Source organism: Myiozetetes cayanensis, unplaced genomic scaffold (genome assembly GCF_022539395.1).
Source record: "Myiozetetes cayanensis isolate MyiCay16 unplaced genomic scaffold, myiCay2020 scf35, whole genome shotgun sequence".
NCBI lineage: Eukaryota > Metazoa > Chordata > Aves > Passeriformes > Tyrannidae > Myiozetetes > Myiozetetes cayanensis.
Window position 1 is genome coordinate 58,720 of NW_026087577.1, and position 15,057 is coordinate 73,776.

At 62.8% G+C, this 15,057-nt stretch overlaps 3 protein-coding genes across 3 annotated transcripts in view; 1 reads left to right on the forward strand and 2 right to left on the reverse strand.

Annotated features, from left to right (window-relative positions):
* The window catches only part of ASH1L (ASH1 like histone lysine methyltransferase), a 58,915-nt gene extending 56,093 nt beyond the window's left edge, over positions 1 to 2,822 (forward strand). Inside the window, 1 exon segment of the mRNA XM_050327791.1 lies at positions 315 to 2,822. Coding sequence (XP_050183748.1) covers positions 315 to 406 — 92 coding nt within the window. The 3' untranslated portion in view covers positions 407 to 2,822.
* A 1,790-nt stretch (positions 2,823 to 4,612) lies between these two features.
* Positions 4,613 to 11,348, reverse strand: RUSC1 (RUN and SH3 domain containing 1). The gene is given in 10 exon segments (XM_050328014.1): positions 4,613 to 5,311; positions 6,011 to 6,139; positions 6,451 to 6,995; positions 6,998 to 7,452; positions 7,721 to 7,767; positions 7,870 to 7,975; positions 8,106 to 8,280; positions 8,380 to 8,456; positions 8,842 to 8,970; positions 9,416 to 11,348. Coding segments are annotated over 10 exon segments (3,360 nt in total). The 5' UTR covers positions 10,944 to 11,348; the 3' UTR covers positions 4,613 to 5,142.
* A 746-nt stretch (positions 11,349 to 12,094) lies between these two features.
* FDPS (farnesyl diphosphate synthase) lies at positions 12,095 to 14,898 on the reverse strand. The gene is made up of 9 exons (XM_050328013.1): positions 14,722 to 14,898; positions 14,268 to 14,408; positions 14,092 to 14,172; positions 13,882 to 14,004; positions 13,244 to 13,332; positions 13,013 to 13,085; positions 12,809 to 12,886; positions 12,595 to 12,729; positions 12,095 to 12,418 (listed from the first exon to the last, which is right to left on the reverse strand). Exons 1-9 carry the CDS (start codon positions 14,863 to 14,865, stop codon positions 12,218 to 12,220), a joined length of 1,065 nt encoding a protein of 354 aa, XP_050183970.1. The 5' UTR covers positions 14,866 to 14,898; the 3' UTR covers positions 12,095 to 12,217.
* Between the last annotated feature and the right edge of the window lie 159 nt (positions 14,899 to 15,057).

Genomic DNA, 15,057 nt, shown 5'->3' on the forward strand with positions numbered 1-15,057 from the left:
ATGGCTTTATGGCTTGAGTTCGTGGCTTGTTGCTGAGTGGTCATCTGGGATTTGTCAGAGATAAAAGCTGCAGTTCTTATCAGCTGTAAATTTTACTAGTACTGATACTTGTTTGTTCAGCAAGATGTCTGCAATTATTTTTACTGATACTTGCTTGATTAGCAGGATGTCCATGAAACTTACCTTGTTGAATTATAACAAAAATTCCTTATTCCTTTATACACGTAAGATTTTATGAACAAAGTTAACCCTTCTATTACACAGCAATTCCCACTTTCCTCCCTTTCTCACCTCGATCCTGTTGTTCTCTACAGCCATCGACGTCACCTACCTGCTGGAGGAGGGGTCGGGCAGGAAACTCCGGCGCCGCACCCTGAGCATCCCCGAGAGCAGCTTCAGGAAGTGACACCCGAGGTCTGGGGGGCTGTGACTTGGGGGGGCTGCCGAGCCCCGAGGGCCGGGGCCCGACCTCCCTCCGCGCCGGCCCAGGGGGAGGAGGAGGAGGAGGAGGAGGCGGCAAACACAAAAAAACTACAAACAGCAGCACTTAAAAGGGCCGGGGCGCCGCCCTGCCCTGCTCTGCAGTGCTCTTGGTGTGTGTGTGTTGGTGGGCGTGCCTTGTATTGATGTTTAGGTACTGAGGAAAAAACCTCGTGGTTAATATTGTCCGGGATGGTCAAATTTTTAATTTATTTTTTTGCTCGATATTTCCCCCCCACTCAAGAGGAGGAAAAAAAAAATATTAAAAAAATTCAAAAAAAAAAAAGAAAAAAGAAATTTAAAAAAAAAAAAAAAGAAAAGAGGAAAAAAAATGGGGAGGTGAGAGGAAAAGGACTGAGTTTACTCTGAGGAGAGTGTTCCCCATGGTCACTGATAACCTGTGATGGTACCAGCACCGCCAGGAAAGGGAATCCAGAGGAGAGGGGGGAAAAAAAAGACCCAGTGGCTTGAAATGAAAGGCTGCCCTAAAAAAAATGCCTCTGATTTGCACAAGTTCCAAGAAGAGAGAAAAAAAAGGTGCCCAGCCAAGCACGGGGGGGTCACCGTGGGACGACCCTGTGGCCTGTGCCAAGGAGAAGCTTCCAGAGGCCCTCGGAGAGCGGGGCAGGAGCGCTGGGATGAGGCACCGGCCGTGCAGGGGTCGTGGTGGGGGGAAGGAGGGTGGGTGGGGTGTGAAGTTTTTGGTTTTGTTGGTGGTTTTTTTTGGGGGGGGGAGGGGAAGGGGTTTTGTGTTTTGGGTTGTTTTTTTTTTCCCCCCCCTCCACTTTTTTTCTTGCAGAGGAATTTTGTAAGAAGCGAGTCGGGATCCTGACGCCACCATCGCTGTTGGTTCTTTTTTGATAAGCTGTGGTTTCTCGTGCGTCCCGTTGTGTTGTGCAAATTAAAAAGCTGTTCAGAAGGAAAAAAAGAAACAAAACAAAAGAAAAAAACAAAACACAAAGAAAAAAAAGAAAAAAAAAGGAAAAAAAAAAAGGACTTTAAAAAAAAAAAAAAAAGAGCAAATACAAAACCAAGGAACCCTTCACTCCGTGCCCCTCAGGCAGTATCCGAGCGAGTGTTTGTCGTGAGCTGTAGAATATATCGATGCTAACACTACCCTCGTGTGCTGGTGGACAGCTGGACGTCCTGGCCAGGGGTCCCACCCCGCTCCCACCCCCGTTACCCCCACATCCCAAAGGGGGTGGGAGGCACCCGCTGGCCCCCCCGGGCGTGGCTTTGCTTTCCTGTCTCAGACGTACACAATGCATTTACAGTCCTGTTTTAGGTGTTCTTATAAGAGATCCAGTTTTTAATGTGCCAAGTTGTATATATCTGCTGCGTGGATGTAAAGCAATACCGTAGTTACATGTTCCTTTTTATGGACCAAGCTCGTCCTACTGTACATTCTTGTTATTATTATTATAATTATTTTACTCTTAGTGGAACATGACTCATTCCATTAACTTTTATGTGTTGATTTCAAAAAAAAAAAGAGGAACAACAACAACAACAGCAACAAAAAAAAAGCAAAAAAATAGCAAAAAAAAAAAAGGGTAAAAAAAAAAAAAGAAAGGAAAAAAAACCCTTTGAGAAAAAAAAATATTTTATTAAAAAAAAAAGAAATAAGAAAATAGTTTGGAATATTTTCTTACTGTAGAGAAGCACTGTACAGTACCAGGAACCCTGAGTATAAAATACTCGTGCGTGTAGTAGGAATATCGCATGTCCAAACCCCTCGAGTTGTCTCATTTAGTTTCAAACAGGAAAAAAAAAAAAAAAAAAAAAAAAAAAAAAAATCATTGTCTCCAATGGTGTTAAACACTAAAAAAAAAAAAAGTTTTTAAAAAAAAAAACGGGGAAAAAAAATAATAAAAGTGCGTACAGAAGCGAGACACTAGCTCTGTCATTTTATCTTTCTTTTGTTGAAAGACTAAACGAAAAATGTTTTTTAGACAATCAAATGTTCTAGGTAAGTGCAAAGACTTGTTTTTTCTTACTGGTGTAGAAATTAATGACTTTTTTTATTTTTTTCCGGTTATTTTATAATACTGAGCAGACCCGTTGTGTCCCCAGGATCGCCGCCGGAGCCAGGAAGCACTACGTTACTGCAAATAGAGCTGAACCTTAGTCTGCATGGGTGTAGGCTGTGTGATTGCTGAAAATAAATGCTGCTAATATATTTCCTTTTTACAAAGCATATCTAAATAGATCATTGTTTTGATGTTAATCTTTGTAAATTATGTATTACCAATTTTAACATTGGATGTAATTGCATAAAAAGCCTGCATCTCAATCCTGAGAGTCTAGTATTAAATGGAAAAAAAAAAAAGTCTTTTTTCCTACGGCTGGCTCGGGGGGTTTTTCTTTGCCGTGGGCTCTGCGGGGGTGGAGCTGGGCAGGCTGAGGGACAACAAAGGGTCAGGAACTGCCCCCCTTGGGTCACAACGACCCTCGTGGGACTCTCCAGGATGGGGGAAGAGGGGCTGGAAGGTGCCTGGTGAGAAGAGGCTGAAGGTGAGCCCAGGCAATGCCAACTGATCTGGGCCAGCCCCAGTGGCCACAGGGCCAGGGCAGGGCTGGCACCTCCAATTCTGGGCTCAGTTTTGGGCCCCTCTTGGCATTGAGGGGCTGGAGCGTGGGCAGGGAAGGGCAGGGAGCTGGGGAAGGGGCTGGAGCAGCAGGAGGGGCTGAGGGAGCTGGGGGGGCTCAGCCTGGAGAAAAGGAGGCTCAGGGGGGACCTTCTGGCTCTGCAACTCCCTGACAGGAGGGGGGAGCCGATGAGGGTCAGGATCTTCTCCCAGGTAATGACACAGGAGGAGATGGAATGACCTCCAGCTGTGCCAGGAGAGGATCAGGTTGGACATCAGGAGGAATTTCCTCCTGGAAAGGGTTGTTAAGGATTGGAATGGGCTCCAGGGAGGTTTGGAGTCCCCACCCCTAGAGGTGCCCAAGGAAGGCCTGGCCGTGGCACTGAGTGCTCTGGGCTGGGGGCCAAGGTGGGGATGGGGCACAGGTTGGGACTGGATGATCCTGGAGGTGTTTTCCAGCCTTAATGATCCTGTTATTCTTTGATTCCACGATCCCGTGGCTCTGAGGGTCTGTCCTTGCCCTGGCTTGACCTCCTGCTGTGCTCCAGCTCCAATTCCCTCTCTCCCAAGGCGCTGCCCCAGCTCCCAAATATGCCAGATGGGTGGTGGGTGGCACTTTGGAGGATTTATTCTGCTGCCAGTGGCTCTGGCTGTGCTGCAGAAGCAGCAGGAGGGACAAACGGCAGCACAAGTCACCGTGTGGGGCTGGAGATGCATGACCACGACCCTGTGCGAGGCAGGTTGGGGACAGGACACCATTAAATCCACAAATTCTGTTCCCAGGATGTAAACCCTGGTGCCTGACTCTCTCTGGCCATGAAAACGCTGGGCTTGACCCCTAAACTCACCTTCCTTTCAAACCCGAGGCTGCAGCCAAGCCTTGCAGGGCTATTTAAAAAAACAAACAAACTCAAAATACCACCTGGCTCCTTCCCCTCCTGGTGTGACCCCATTTCAAAGTGCAGGAGCAGCTGTGGGTTTCAATCAAACCTCCTCAAGGCGAGTCAAGTAACATTCCAATTAGGATAAGATGTCCCTCGTCTGAGAGGGAAAAATTCCGGAAGGGGAAGCGAGAACGAGAACAGAATAAGAGGAGAGCGGCTTTGTCCTGCCAGCAGGTCCCAATCCGGGTGCTGACACCTTCAAAAAAATTTAAAAAAGACAACCAGGCCCTCCTGACATGCTGTGGCAGTGAGAGGATTAGATGAAGTTGAACGAGCAACTGAACCAACCGACCTGGACCATTCCCAGTGCTGTGCAAGCTCCCAGTGCGTGGGGCTGCTCCCCAGCAGCCAAACTGGGGATGTTTCTCCAGGGCTATTCCCGGCTGCAGCCGCCTCGTCCCACGCTGTGGAGGAGCCTGGGCACCTTCTGCCGGGGTGTGAGGCCTCCCCACGCTCCCTGCCCGGTGTGCCAGCCTGGCTGCCGAGCACCAGCACAGCCCTGGTACATCCCGGCTGCTCCCACGGGAGCGCTTCCAGCGTGGGCCACCCACAGTGGGATGAGCCCTGCCAGCCCCACTGATCCATTCACACAGTGACACGTGAGTCACAACCTTTTATTTCCAGCCTTTTCCCAGTGGAACAAGCTCATTCCCGTGGTCACAACTATGTACAGAGTGCTGGGGCTGCGCGGGGCCACCGGCCACGGGGGGACAGAGCGGGACACGTGGAGGTGGCAGCAGTGGGCGAGACGGGATGGCACGGAGGCAACACACGGGGCTGTGAGTGCCAGGCAGGGACAGGGCTCGTCCCCCCGGCCTGGCACGGGCGTGGGCAGCAGCTGAGGAACCGTGAGCGGCTCCCACGGAGGATCCACGGAGCGGTGCCGGGCGCGGGGACACGCGTGGCGCTGGCAGACGGGGACGCCATGCGGAGGAGCAGCAGTGGCAGGCGCAGGGCTGGGTCCCCTGCGAGCCGCCAGCCCCGGAGGTGGTGAAGTCCCGGAGGTGGTGAAGTCCCCAGGAGGTGATAAAGCCCTGGAAGTGGTGAAGCCACGGCAGGAGGACATCCCTTCCCGCAGCCGGCACCCGCTCCGCCGGGCTCGGCTGCTTCCCCGGGTCTCCTCCGCCTCCTCACAAAATCAGGGACGTGTAACCAACAGGAACGAGGCCGGTGCTGTTTCCATGGCAGCAGCGGATCCAGTCTTCATCCACGGTGGAGAGCAGCTGCAGGATGTCCCCTTTCTGGAAGCTCAGGTGCCCGTCGGCGGTGCCCGTGTGGTCGCACAGCGCCCGCACTGCCCTGCACCACAATCACCATCGGGGACTCGCCTCCCCAGGGACCCCGAGGACCCCCAGGGGCTCCCACAGCACTTGGGGAGGGGGGGGTTGATGCCCATGTTTGGAGCCGGTGACCCCTTCCTTAGGCAGAGGTGCCACCTGAGGAGGGATCTGAGCGAGGGGATGTCCTGCCAAGCAGACCCCGGGATGGGGAGCAGTGGGAGCAGCTCCAGGGCAGAGGGTGTGGGGACAGCAGGGCCAGAGCCAGAGAGGGTTGGGGAGGAAGGGAAGCAGCCCAGCACGGTTTGGGGTGGTCACACACCCACCCTGCTCTCTGGGACACAGAACTGCAGGCTGTTCTGACCTGCCACGACCCGGCCAGAGCTGCCCCAGGGCTGCCCCAAACGAGCTGCTACAAATCCACAGAGCCCACGGGGAAACGCTAAAAAATTCCCTGCAAAAGCATCTGGGAAAAACAACCGATCCCAGGTGGGCAGAGCCACGGGCTCTCCCGAAGCTCAGCGGGAGATGGGGATCCTCGGGGCGGGCAGGCACAGAGTGGGCAACGTGGAACGGTGCCTTTCAGTTTAAGAGATGTGTGGGACCCCTAGGCCCTGTGTGGGACCCCCAGGCCCTGTCTGGAAGCACCCCCAGCTTTCCCCCACCCAGAAAAACCCACCACCAGCTTCCCAGCCCCGGATAGTACCACGTCCTGCCTCACCTCTGGGCCTGGGCTGGGGGGGCCGTGCTCCTCTCTGGCTGTTCCTGAGTGCGGGGCCTGTCGGGCGCCAGCCCCTTCACCACCCCGGCCAGGACACGAGGGCTGGGGGACAGCCAGTGGGACGGTCTCCTGCCACAAAGCAAAGGCAGCCACGAGCTCACCCGGGAGCTTTTCCATCCTGCACCACCCTGCTCAGACCGTTCTGCTGATCTGGGAGCGGGGAAGGGCCCCATAAAGCCCCGCCAGGAGCTGCTGCTGTTCCACAGGACCAGGCGCGACGGCAGCAGCACTTAGGACACTCCCTAATCCCAGGAGCACCAACCCGGGACAGGGGGCAGTACAAGACCCCCGAGAGGCCCGTGGGGAGCTCTCCATGGGACAGAAACCTTTCCTCAGCTCACACCACCCTTCCCCCTCTGCCTGCCCAAGCCGGGTCTTACCTGGACCTGGCCAAGACGGTGTCAGGATTGGGGGGGAAGCTCCTGGATGAGGGGCTGGTGGCTCCGAAGAGCCGGCCCAGCCAGCTGCCCTTGTCAGGACCAGCACCACCCAACCCCGGGCCAGAAGGCGCTGCCTGGGTCCCGTTGGCAGGAGGCGCCGGGGAGAGATCCAGGAGCTTCTCTCCAGCAGAGGGATCATCCGGCTCGGGGGGCAGGACGAGGTCTTCGGGGGAAGAGGTCCCCGAGGTGTCAGAGCTGCTGCTGGGCTTGGGGCCGGAGCGTTGGGGGCCAGCTTTGGTCTGTAGGAGCTGCAGCTCGGTGCCCCCAGCCTCGCTCAGGGACGCTGGGGCTTGCACAGCCTGGCCGGGGCCGGGATCCCCCGCAGCCCCCCGCAGCTTCGTCCACCACACCGAGGGGAACTTCTCCTTGCTGGCAGCGCTGTAAATCCTGGAGGACTGGCTCAGCTGGCCCCACCAGCCGCCGAGGCCGCTCTCGGTGCCCTCAGGACCCTCCTGGGGCCCGTGGTGGCTCTGCGGGGGATCCCTCAGCTACCCCACAGAGCGCGGCTGAGCTGGTCCCCCCAGCGCAGCACGTGCTGCAGGGTTTGGTGCAGGGCAGCCCCCACGGGGGGAGCAGGGACCAGCCCACCCATGGCAGCCTGGGGCCGGGCCCTCGTGCTGCCCCCTGTGCCCCCTGCCCTCCCCAGGGCATCGGGGGGCGTCTCATCCTCCAGGCTGGCCCCAGCAGCACCAGCCTGGCCCCCCAGAGACGCTGCCCCCCGAGCTGGAAGGGGGGGACGGGGTGGGGACAGCGGCGACTCCAAGCGCCGGGACAGGGGCCGGACGTCCACAGAGAGGTGGTGGTGCTCGAAGAGCAGGTCCAGGTGGAAGGTCAGCACCGAGAGAGGCTGGATGAGCAGCAGCAGTTCGTCGGCGAGGTGGGGAAGGGGGCCTTGGCTCAGGGCAAAGAAGGCCGTGGGCGAGTAGAGCACGGAGATCACGCCTGGGAGACAAGGACGGGGCTGGGCAGGGGCAGAACGACCTGTCCTTGTCACCGCCACCCCCTCCCAGAGCCAGCTGGGCTGTCCCAGTCGGTCAGCACCTTCTGTGCTGAAGCATGGTCTGTGGAAAATGATGCCCTGATCCACTGTGGATCATCCAACCCAGCTATGATCCCTCACCCACTACGGAAACCCCGACCTCAGTGTGGGATTATCAGCCTGGCGGGTATGGGAGGGCTTGGATGGAGCTCCTGGGCACTGTGTCCTTACCTGGGCTCTTCTGCAGGTGAGAGATCCACAGCTCCAGCTGTTTAATGCTAAAGAAGGCAAAGGGAACCCAAATTAGAGCCCTTGGTAACTGTTCCAACCTGCCACGGCAGCGGGGTCGGTGCAGGGGTGGGGGTGGTGTCAACACTCACTTCAAAAGGCCGAGGATGAAGGCGTGGAACTTCTGCCTGGAGCTGCTGAGCGGGGCCAGCCCGGCCACGTGCCAGCACAGGGAGTGCAGGGAGCGGGTGTTGGGGCCTGTGGGGTGCAGAGCAGGGACAGTCACTGCTCGGGGCACTCACAACCGCCCCCAGCCCAGGCTGGCACAGGACTCCAGGCTGGCACAGGACTCCAGGCACCCCCAGGCGCCACAGACCTCGCCCCCCACCTGTCTTCACAGAGGCTTCCACCACGCTCCAGGGCGAGTTTTTCCTCTGGCCTGTGATAACATCCTTCTGGAAGGGCTTCAGCCCGTCCTCCACCAGGGCGTAGAGCGCGGGGCACAGGGTGTGCAGCAGCAGGTACCCCACGTCGGGGCTGAGCCGGCTGTCTCCCAGCTGGGCCTGAGGTGGGGAGGCACAGGGAGAGGGCAGAGATGGGGGGAAATCCCTCCCCCGGGGGCTCCCAAAGCCCCTCCTGCCCAGCCCAGCCCAGCCCCTCACCTTCTGCACGAGGTTCCGTGCGGTGCTGAAGTGGGCGATCACCTTGTCCACGGCGGAGCTGACGGCCACCAGCAGCGCTGCGGGCAAAGGGAGGGAGGGAAGGATGGAACGGAGGGGTCAGCGCGGCGGGACCCACCGGGCACAGGACAGGGACGAGGAACCCGCCGTCCCCACGGGGGACACAGTAGCGGGCGGCCCCACCCGCGTCCTCCGGCCCCACCAGGGGCGGGCTGGGCCGGGCCCGGTGCAGGAAGCGCTGCCTTGTCCCTGCCTGCCCTTCCTCTGCCTGTCCCTGCCTGTCCCCGCCCCGAGGGGCCCGAGCCCCTCGCACCCGCCGCAGCCCCGGGGGTTGCGTCCTCCTCCTCCTTCCCCGCCGCCCCCGTTCTGTCCATCCCCCGGCCCCGCCGAGGCTCCGGGCAGGACCCGCCCCGGGACGGGCGGCCCGCAGCCCCGTCCCCCGGCACCTTTCGTGTGCTCCCCGTGGGGCCCTCGGCGCTCCCCCGCCGGGCCGGGAGGCTCCAGCGGCGGCTCCAGCGGCGGCTCCAGCGGCGGCTCCAGCGGTGGCTCCAGGATTGGGCGGCTCGGGCCTGGCTGGAGACAGCGGAGCGGCGGGGTCAGGCGAGGCCGCTGCGGAGCGCTGCCCGGGGCCGGTGGAGGAGCGGCGGCGGGGCCCGGGTCGCTCCGGCTCATGGAGCCCCGGGGCCGGCGGCGGGGCCCGGGTCGCTCCGGCTCATGGAGCCCCGGGGCCGGCGGCGGGCGAAGGGCGGCGGGGCCGGGCCGGGCCGGGCGGCGGGGCCGAGCCCGCGGCGGAGGAAGGGCGCTGGGAGCCGCGGGGCGGAGCGGGGCCGCTCCGGGGCAGCCTCGGCGCCTCTCGGGCCGCGCGTCCCGCCGAGCGCGCCGGGGATGCGGGGGGACCCCCGCGCGTAGCGAAGAGACGGCCCCGGCCTTGCCCGGCCCGGAGCGCCCCGGGATCTACCTCATCGACTCCCCGGCAGAACCTCCCCAACCGACCCAGCCAGGAGAGACTCAGACTCACCCCCCGTGCAGGTCTCGTCTTCTCTCTGGGCCGCCCCCGACCCGGTGGGGCCCCCGCCGGGACCCCCGAGACTCCGGACCAGGGCAGCACTCGGTCCCTTCTCCCTCGGGGGTAGCCCCCCCTCCTCCACATCCCCCGGCTGCCCCTCCGCGATGGGCTGCAGGCTGGGCCGGGGTCTCCTCCTCAGCTGGTGGCCGTCGGCCGGGGCCAACACCGGTCCCCCCGGGGGCGCAGGGGGTCCCCAGCCCGGGGCCGTCCCTGGGGGCACTGGGGGGTGCTGGGCCGGCTCTGCCCTCTGGCCCTTGGGCTGCCTGGCAGCACTGCGGGACCGCAGCTCCTTGAACGTCGTCACCTCTCTCTGCCGGGGGCCGGGAGGCCTGGCTGGCCCGTCCCGCGGGGGTTGAGGCTGGGGCCTGGCCGGCTCCTGGCCCGCGGTGCCGGAGAGGAGCTCGCTGGTCGGGGGCAGCTCCGTGTCGGGCGAGAACACGATCAGCCAGTCGCTGCGGTCAACCCTGGCCTGGGCCGGCGCGGGCCCGGCCGCGTTCCTCTTCCTCCTCTGGGCCAGCTCGTGGAAGGAGGTGATGGTCTTCGGGGCCGTGTCCCTGCAGAGCTCCCCCGGGCCGGGCTCGGGCTCCGCCGGCCGCGGCTGCTCCGCTCTCTGCGCGCTGAGCACCTGCATCCTCCGCCGGGGTCGGGGGGGCACGGGCGGGGGGACACCGCCGGCCCGGGGCCGGGGCTCGGGGGCAGCGCTCGGCATCCCGGCATCCCGGCGCTCCGGCACGGGCGGTGCTGGAGGCGCAGCATCGGACTCGGGGAGGGGGTTGCAGTTGGGGTCGAGGTCAGCACGGGGCCTGGTGGTCTCCTGTGCCGCTGTGCCGGGAGAGGGCTCGTCGCACTGGGAGTCGAGCGAGCTGGCGCTGCAGAGGCTGTCCGGGCTCTTCTTGGGTGCCCGGAGCACCGGGGAGTTGTGGTTGGCGTCTCTTCCCTCACACGTCCTGCCCTGGTCAGCCAGAGACTCGCCATCCTGGACGTTTTCTATGGGAATGATGTTGGAGTGGTTTTCAGGGGATTGGCACTCTTCTATGGAGAACCCCTTGCAGTAAACGGAGACCGGGGAGTCATCCAAGCTGAAATCGGAGCAGCTACTGACAGAGGAGGAGGATGAGGAGGAGGAGGAAGCCAAATCACAAGGGGGATCACAAGGGGAAGCCGCCTCCTCCTCTTCCTCCTCCCCCTCGCTGTGCAGGCAGGGGAAATCCCCTTGCAGCGCCTGGTTCTGGAGCCCGAGCGTCACCGGCTCCGGGCCGTGGGACTCACAACACCGGCATTTCACGGAGGGATTGTTGGAATTGGCGTCCACCGGCTCGTGGTTCTCCGGGCAGTGGCTGCAGCCAGTCTGGTCTCCCCCACCCGTGGAACCGTCTGTCTCCTGGAGCTCGGGGTGCCGGGAGAGGTGCAGCCCCAGCGAGATGTGCTGCAGGTGGATGTGGTTGAGGTTGCACAGGAGGCCTTTCTTGGGAGCCAGCATGGTGCCGCCTTGCTGGGGGTGCAGGGGCTCCCCGGAGAGCCCCACAGCTTCTGTCTTCAGACCATCCAGCTCCCTGGAAGCACCAAAACACCCTCCACCTCAGGGGAAAATGCAGTGGCACAAACCTGGAGAGGCACGGCCGGGGCGAGAGGGACAGCAGTGACCTTGTGGCAGGGCCTGGCTTGGGGGTCTGGGGGTCAGAGACGGGGATGTGCCCCCAGATTGGGCTTGCCCCGTGGCTTCCCAATGGGCTCAGGGCTCTGCAGCTGGGCAGGAGCTGCAGCCGGTTACTGGTCCCTGGAGCGTGGCCCGGGCGTGATCCCGGGCAGCTCTGGCCACTCCAGGGCTGGATTCCCTCCAGAGGGTCGGGAGCGTCTCGGAGATGCCGTCAAGGAGAAAACGCCCTTGGAGCCTCGGCGTGGCGAGGTGGGGTGGGGGGGTCCCGGCACCGCGGGCATTCTGGGGCTGGGGCGAACCCAGCTCCGGTAACCGCTGCAGAACCGCCGCCGCACCGCCGGGCACGGCGCTCCCGGGAGACATCCCGGCCCCTCCGGCACCTGCCGGAGGCCGCAGGCAGGGAACGGGCAGCGGAGACCGCGGGCGGGCGGCTCCGGGCATCCGCCGGCCTCGAGCATCCAGGGCCCCGGGCATCCGCCCGCTCCGAGCATCCACCGATCCCGAGCATCCAGGGCCCTGGGCATCCGCCGGCCTCGAGCATCCAGGGCCCTGGGCATCCACCGACCCCGAGCATCCCTCGGCCCCGGGGATAAGGAGCGGCGCTCCGGGGCGCGGCCGCCCCATCCCCCTCCGTCCCCATCCCCCGCTCCATCCCGGCTCCATCCCCGGCCCCGTCCCCGCTCACCTCGGCGCTGCGGCGGCGAATGCGGCTGCGGGAGGGAGGGAGGAGCCGCGGCCCCGCCACCGCCCGCCGGGAACCGCCCGGTCCCCGCCCCGCCGGCGGGGGCGGCGCTCCGGGCATCCCCCCCCCTCCCTCCACCACGCCGGGGGAAGGGGGGTGACATCCCCATTCCCCGCCCTCCAGCCCCGTCCCCAGCCAACACCAGGCAGCGACGCACCCGCAATAAATTATGTTTATTGACACACACGGGCGGGAGGGGATGATCGATGAACCATCCCCCCGGCCATCCCATCGCACCCTCTACAACCCGCCCCCGGCCCCACCCAGGGCACGGAGCAGCTCCAGGCAGGGGGGAACGCCCCCTCCCCACTAATCAAAGGCCCGGCCGCCCCCCGGCCAGGCCCCCCTCCCGCCATCATTTCTGCCGCTTGTAGATCTTCTGGGCGAGGCCCAGGAAGATGTCCCGGGGCAGGCGCCGGGCGTGCTGCCCGATCAGCTCCTGCAGCCGCCGGTAGCTGCTCTCCTCGTACTCCTGGAAAGCCGCCTCCATGCCCAGGGCGTTATAGAGCTCCTTCACCTTCGCCACCTTCTCGGGCTCCTTGCGGCCGTAATTCTCCTGAGGGAAAACCCGGAGTGAGTCAGACCCAGCCCCGGCTCACGGCGCCGCTGCATCGGGACTCGGAGGCAGGAGCTTTGCTCTCCCTGCTGCCCTCTCCTGCTCACAACCCAGGCGCCTCAGGTGTGAGCTACGGCACCACACCCCCTCTCCCGGGCCCGTGATCCCGGATTTACCTCCAGGATCCGCCGCTGCTCCGGCGTGACGCGGCGCAGACACTGCACCACCAACCAGCTGCACTTGTTGTCCTGGATGTCGGTGCCGACCTTCCCCATCACGGCAGGGTCCCCGTAGCAGTCCAGGTAATCATCCTGTGCCGCCATGGAAACAACCTCAGCGCCGCAGCCGGCACCTGGCAGAGCACCCCAGGGGCACGGAGCCGCCTCCCACCTGGATCTGGAAGTATTCCCCCATCTCCAGCAGGATGGCTTTGGCGTTGTCGTGCTCCTCCTTGCTGTCGATACCAACCTGAGGATGGGGGGGGTGGAATAAAGGGAATAAAGCCTTCCAGCACCTGCCTTCCAGCACCTTGCCCTCCTGGGCAGCCTCACAGCGGGGTGAGGCCCCTCCTGAGCCCGCTCCCACCCCGCTCACCATGTACATGGCGGCAGCCACGGGCAGGTAGAAGGAGTAAAACGCCGTCTTGTACTTCACGATGGCCTTGTACCTGCAGCAGAACCACCAGGCTCAGCCCCAAGGCCCAAGCTCTGCAGCTCAGGGCCAGCAGGGACCAGCAGCTCCTCCCAAAATTGAGCCCCTGCATCGGGCTGAGGCCACAACACGGCCGGGAAGGAGCCACAGCTCTGCCCCCCCTGCCCCTGTTACCTCTGCTCGCTGAAGCGGCTCAGATCCACCCGGGACACAGGAGCAGTGATGAGGTCCAGCATCTGCCCCAGCTCCGTCCGGTAGCCCGTCTGGAGAGGAGAGAAAGGATTTGTGGCCTCGTTGCAGCCTCCCAGCATTTAAAGGGGCTGATAAAAGAGAGGGAGAGCGACTTTTTACATGGGCAGAAGGGACAGGACGAGGTGGAGGTGGTTTTAAACTCAAAGAGGAGAGATTTAGATGACGTATCATGAGGAAATCCTTCCCTGGGAAGGTGGGGAAGCCCTGGCACAGGTTGCCCAGAGAAGCTGTGGCTGCCCCTGGATCCCTGGAGGTGTCCAAGGACAAGTTGGAGCAACCTGGTCTAGTGGATGGTGCCCCTGGCCACAGCAGGGGATGTGGAATGAGATGAGATTTAAGGTCCCTCCCAACCCAAAGCAACGAGTGATTCCATGATTTATTCCCCCCACAGCAAATCCCCAACAGCACAGCGAGACCCCGAGCCCTGTGGGGTCAGAAGGAAGGCCATGAGTCCAGCAGGACACCCAGGAACTTCAGGAACACTCCAAGGCCCACAAACCTCCAGAAGGGGCCCAGATCCCGGGAAATGCCGCAGGGAGGGAGCTGGGAGCCAGGCTCACCTGCAGGAAGAGCTCCAGCAGGTGCAGGTAGTAGGGCTGGTCCCTGCAGTATCTCTTGAGCAGCCGGTACACCGAGGACTCCAGGAGGAAGGCGTCATTGATGGCATCCAGCCCGATCCCCTCCTGCACCAGGAGGGCAGGGAGAGGTGTCACAAAGTTCCCCCCACAGGACCCCCCCCGAGAGATCAGGGGGCTCCTGAGGGCTCTCACCTTCTTGTACCAGCAGGTGTGCCCTCGGCGGGTCAGGGACTCGTCCATGATGTCGTCGGCCACCAGGAAAAAGGCTTGGAACTGCGGGAGGCCGGGTTAGGGGCGGGCCAGGGGGGAGCCCAGGGGATGCCCTCCCGGGGCCGGGGTGGGGATGGGGGGGGGGTCGCGCCTCTCACCAGCTCGATGCACCAGCCCACGGCCAGGGCGCGGCGGAGGCTCTCGGGGTCCTGCTGCCCGGGCCCCGCCAGCTGCCGGAACGCGGCGACCACCGTCATCCCGCGGTTGCACTTCCCGCCGGGCACGTTGTACTCCAGCACCTGCGGGAGCGCCGGGACGCGGGCAGCGCCTGCCCGCAGCCCCCCGTGACCCTCCCGCCGTGCCCCCTGTCCTCCAACACGTGTCCATCACCCCCCGACCCTGTCCCGTTTTCCCACCCGACCCTGTCCCGTCTCCTCTCGACCCTCCGATCCCTGACCCTTGCCCTGCCCACCGCCCCCTCGACCCTGGCCCCGTCACCCCCCGACCCGCCGCCTTCCACCCCTTGCCCTGCCCGCAGCCCCTGTCTGTCACCCCCGACACTTTTCTGTCACCCCTGACCCCATCCCGTCGCCCCCCGACCCCCGCGCTCACCTCCTTGAGCCTCGCCACGGCGTCCCCCACCTCCGGGTGGCCCAGCCCATCCTCCGTGAGGTCGCGGACGATCTGCGGGAAGAAGGCGGTGAACTCCTCCCTCTCGGCCGCCGCGGAGCCGCCGCCGGTGCCGCTGCCGTTCATGGTTCCCCCGTGTCCGGACCCGCCGCCCGCGGATCCTCTGGCCACGCTGGCCCCGCCCCCTCCGCGCGGGGCACGCCGGGACTCGCAGTCCCGGCCAGAGGGCGAGGCCGCTGGATGAGACGTGTCTGGACTACAACTCCCGGCGTGCTCCGCGCGAGGGGCGGGGCCGGCGGGGCGACAGCGGGGCGGCGC

Coding starts and splice junctions, on each gene's coding strand:
- FDPS (XM_050328013.1), bottom strand. CDS start 14,865: ATGAACGGCAGCGGCACCGGCGGCGGCTCCGCGGCGGCCGAGAGGGAG. Junction 14,005..14,091: donor ACACCTGCTGGTACAAGAAG/GTGAGAGCCCTC, acceptor CTCCTGGTGCAG/GAGGGGATCGGGCTGGATGC. Junction 12,887..13,012: donor TGGCTGCCGCCATGTACATG/GTGAGCGGGGTG, acceptor CCCCATCCTCAG/GTTGGTATCGACAGCAAGGA.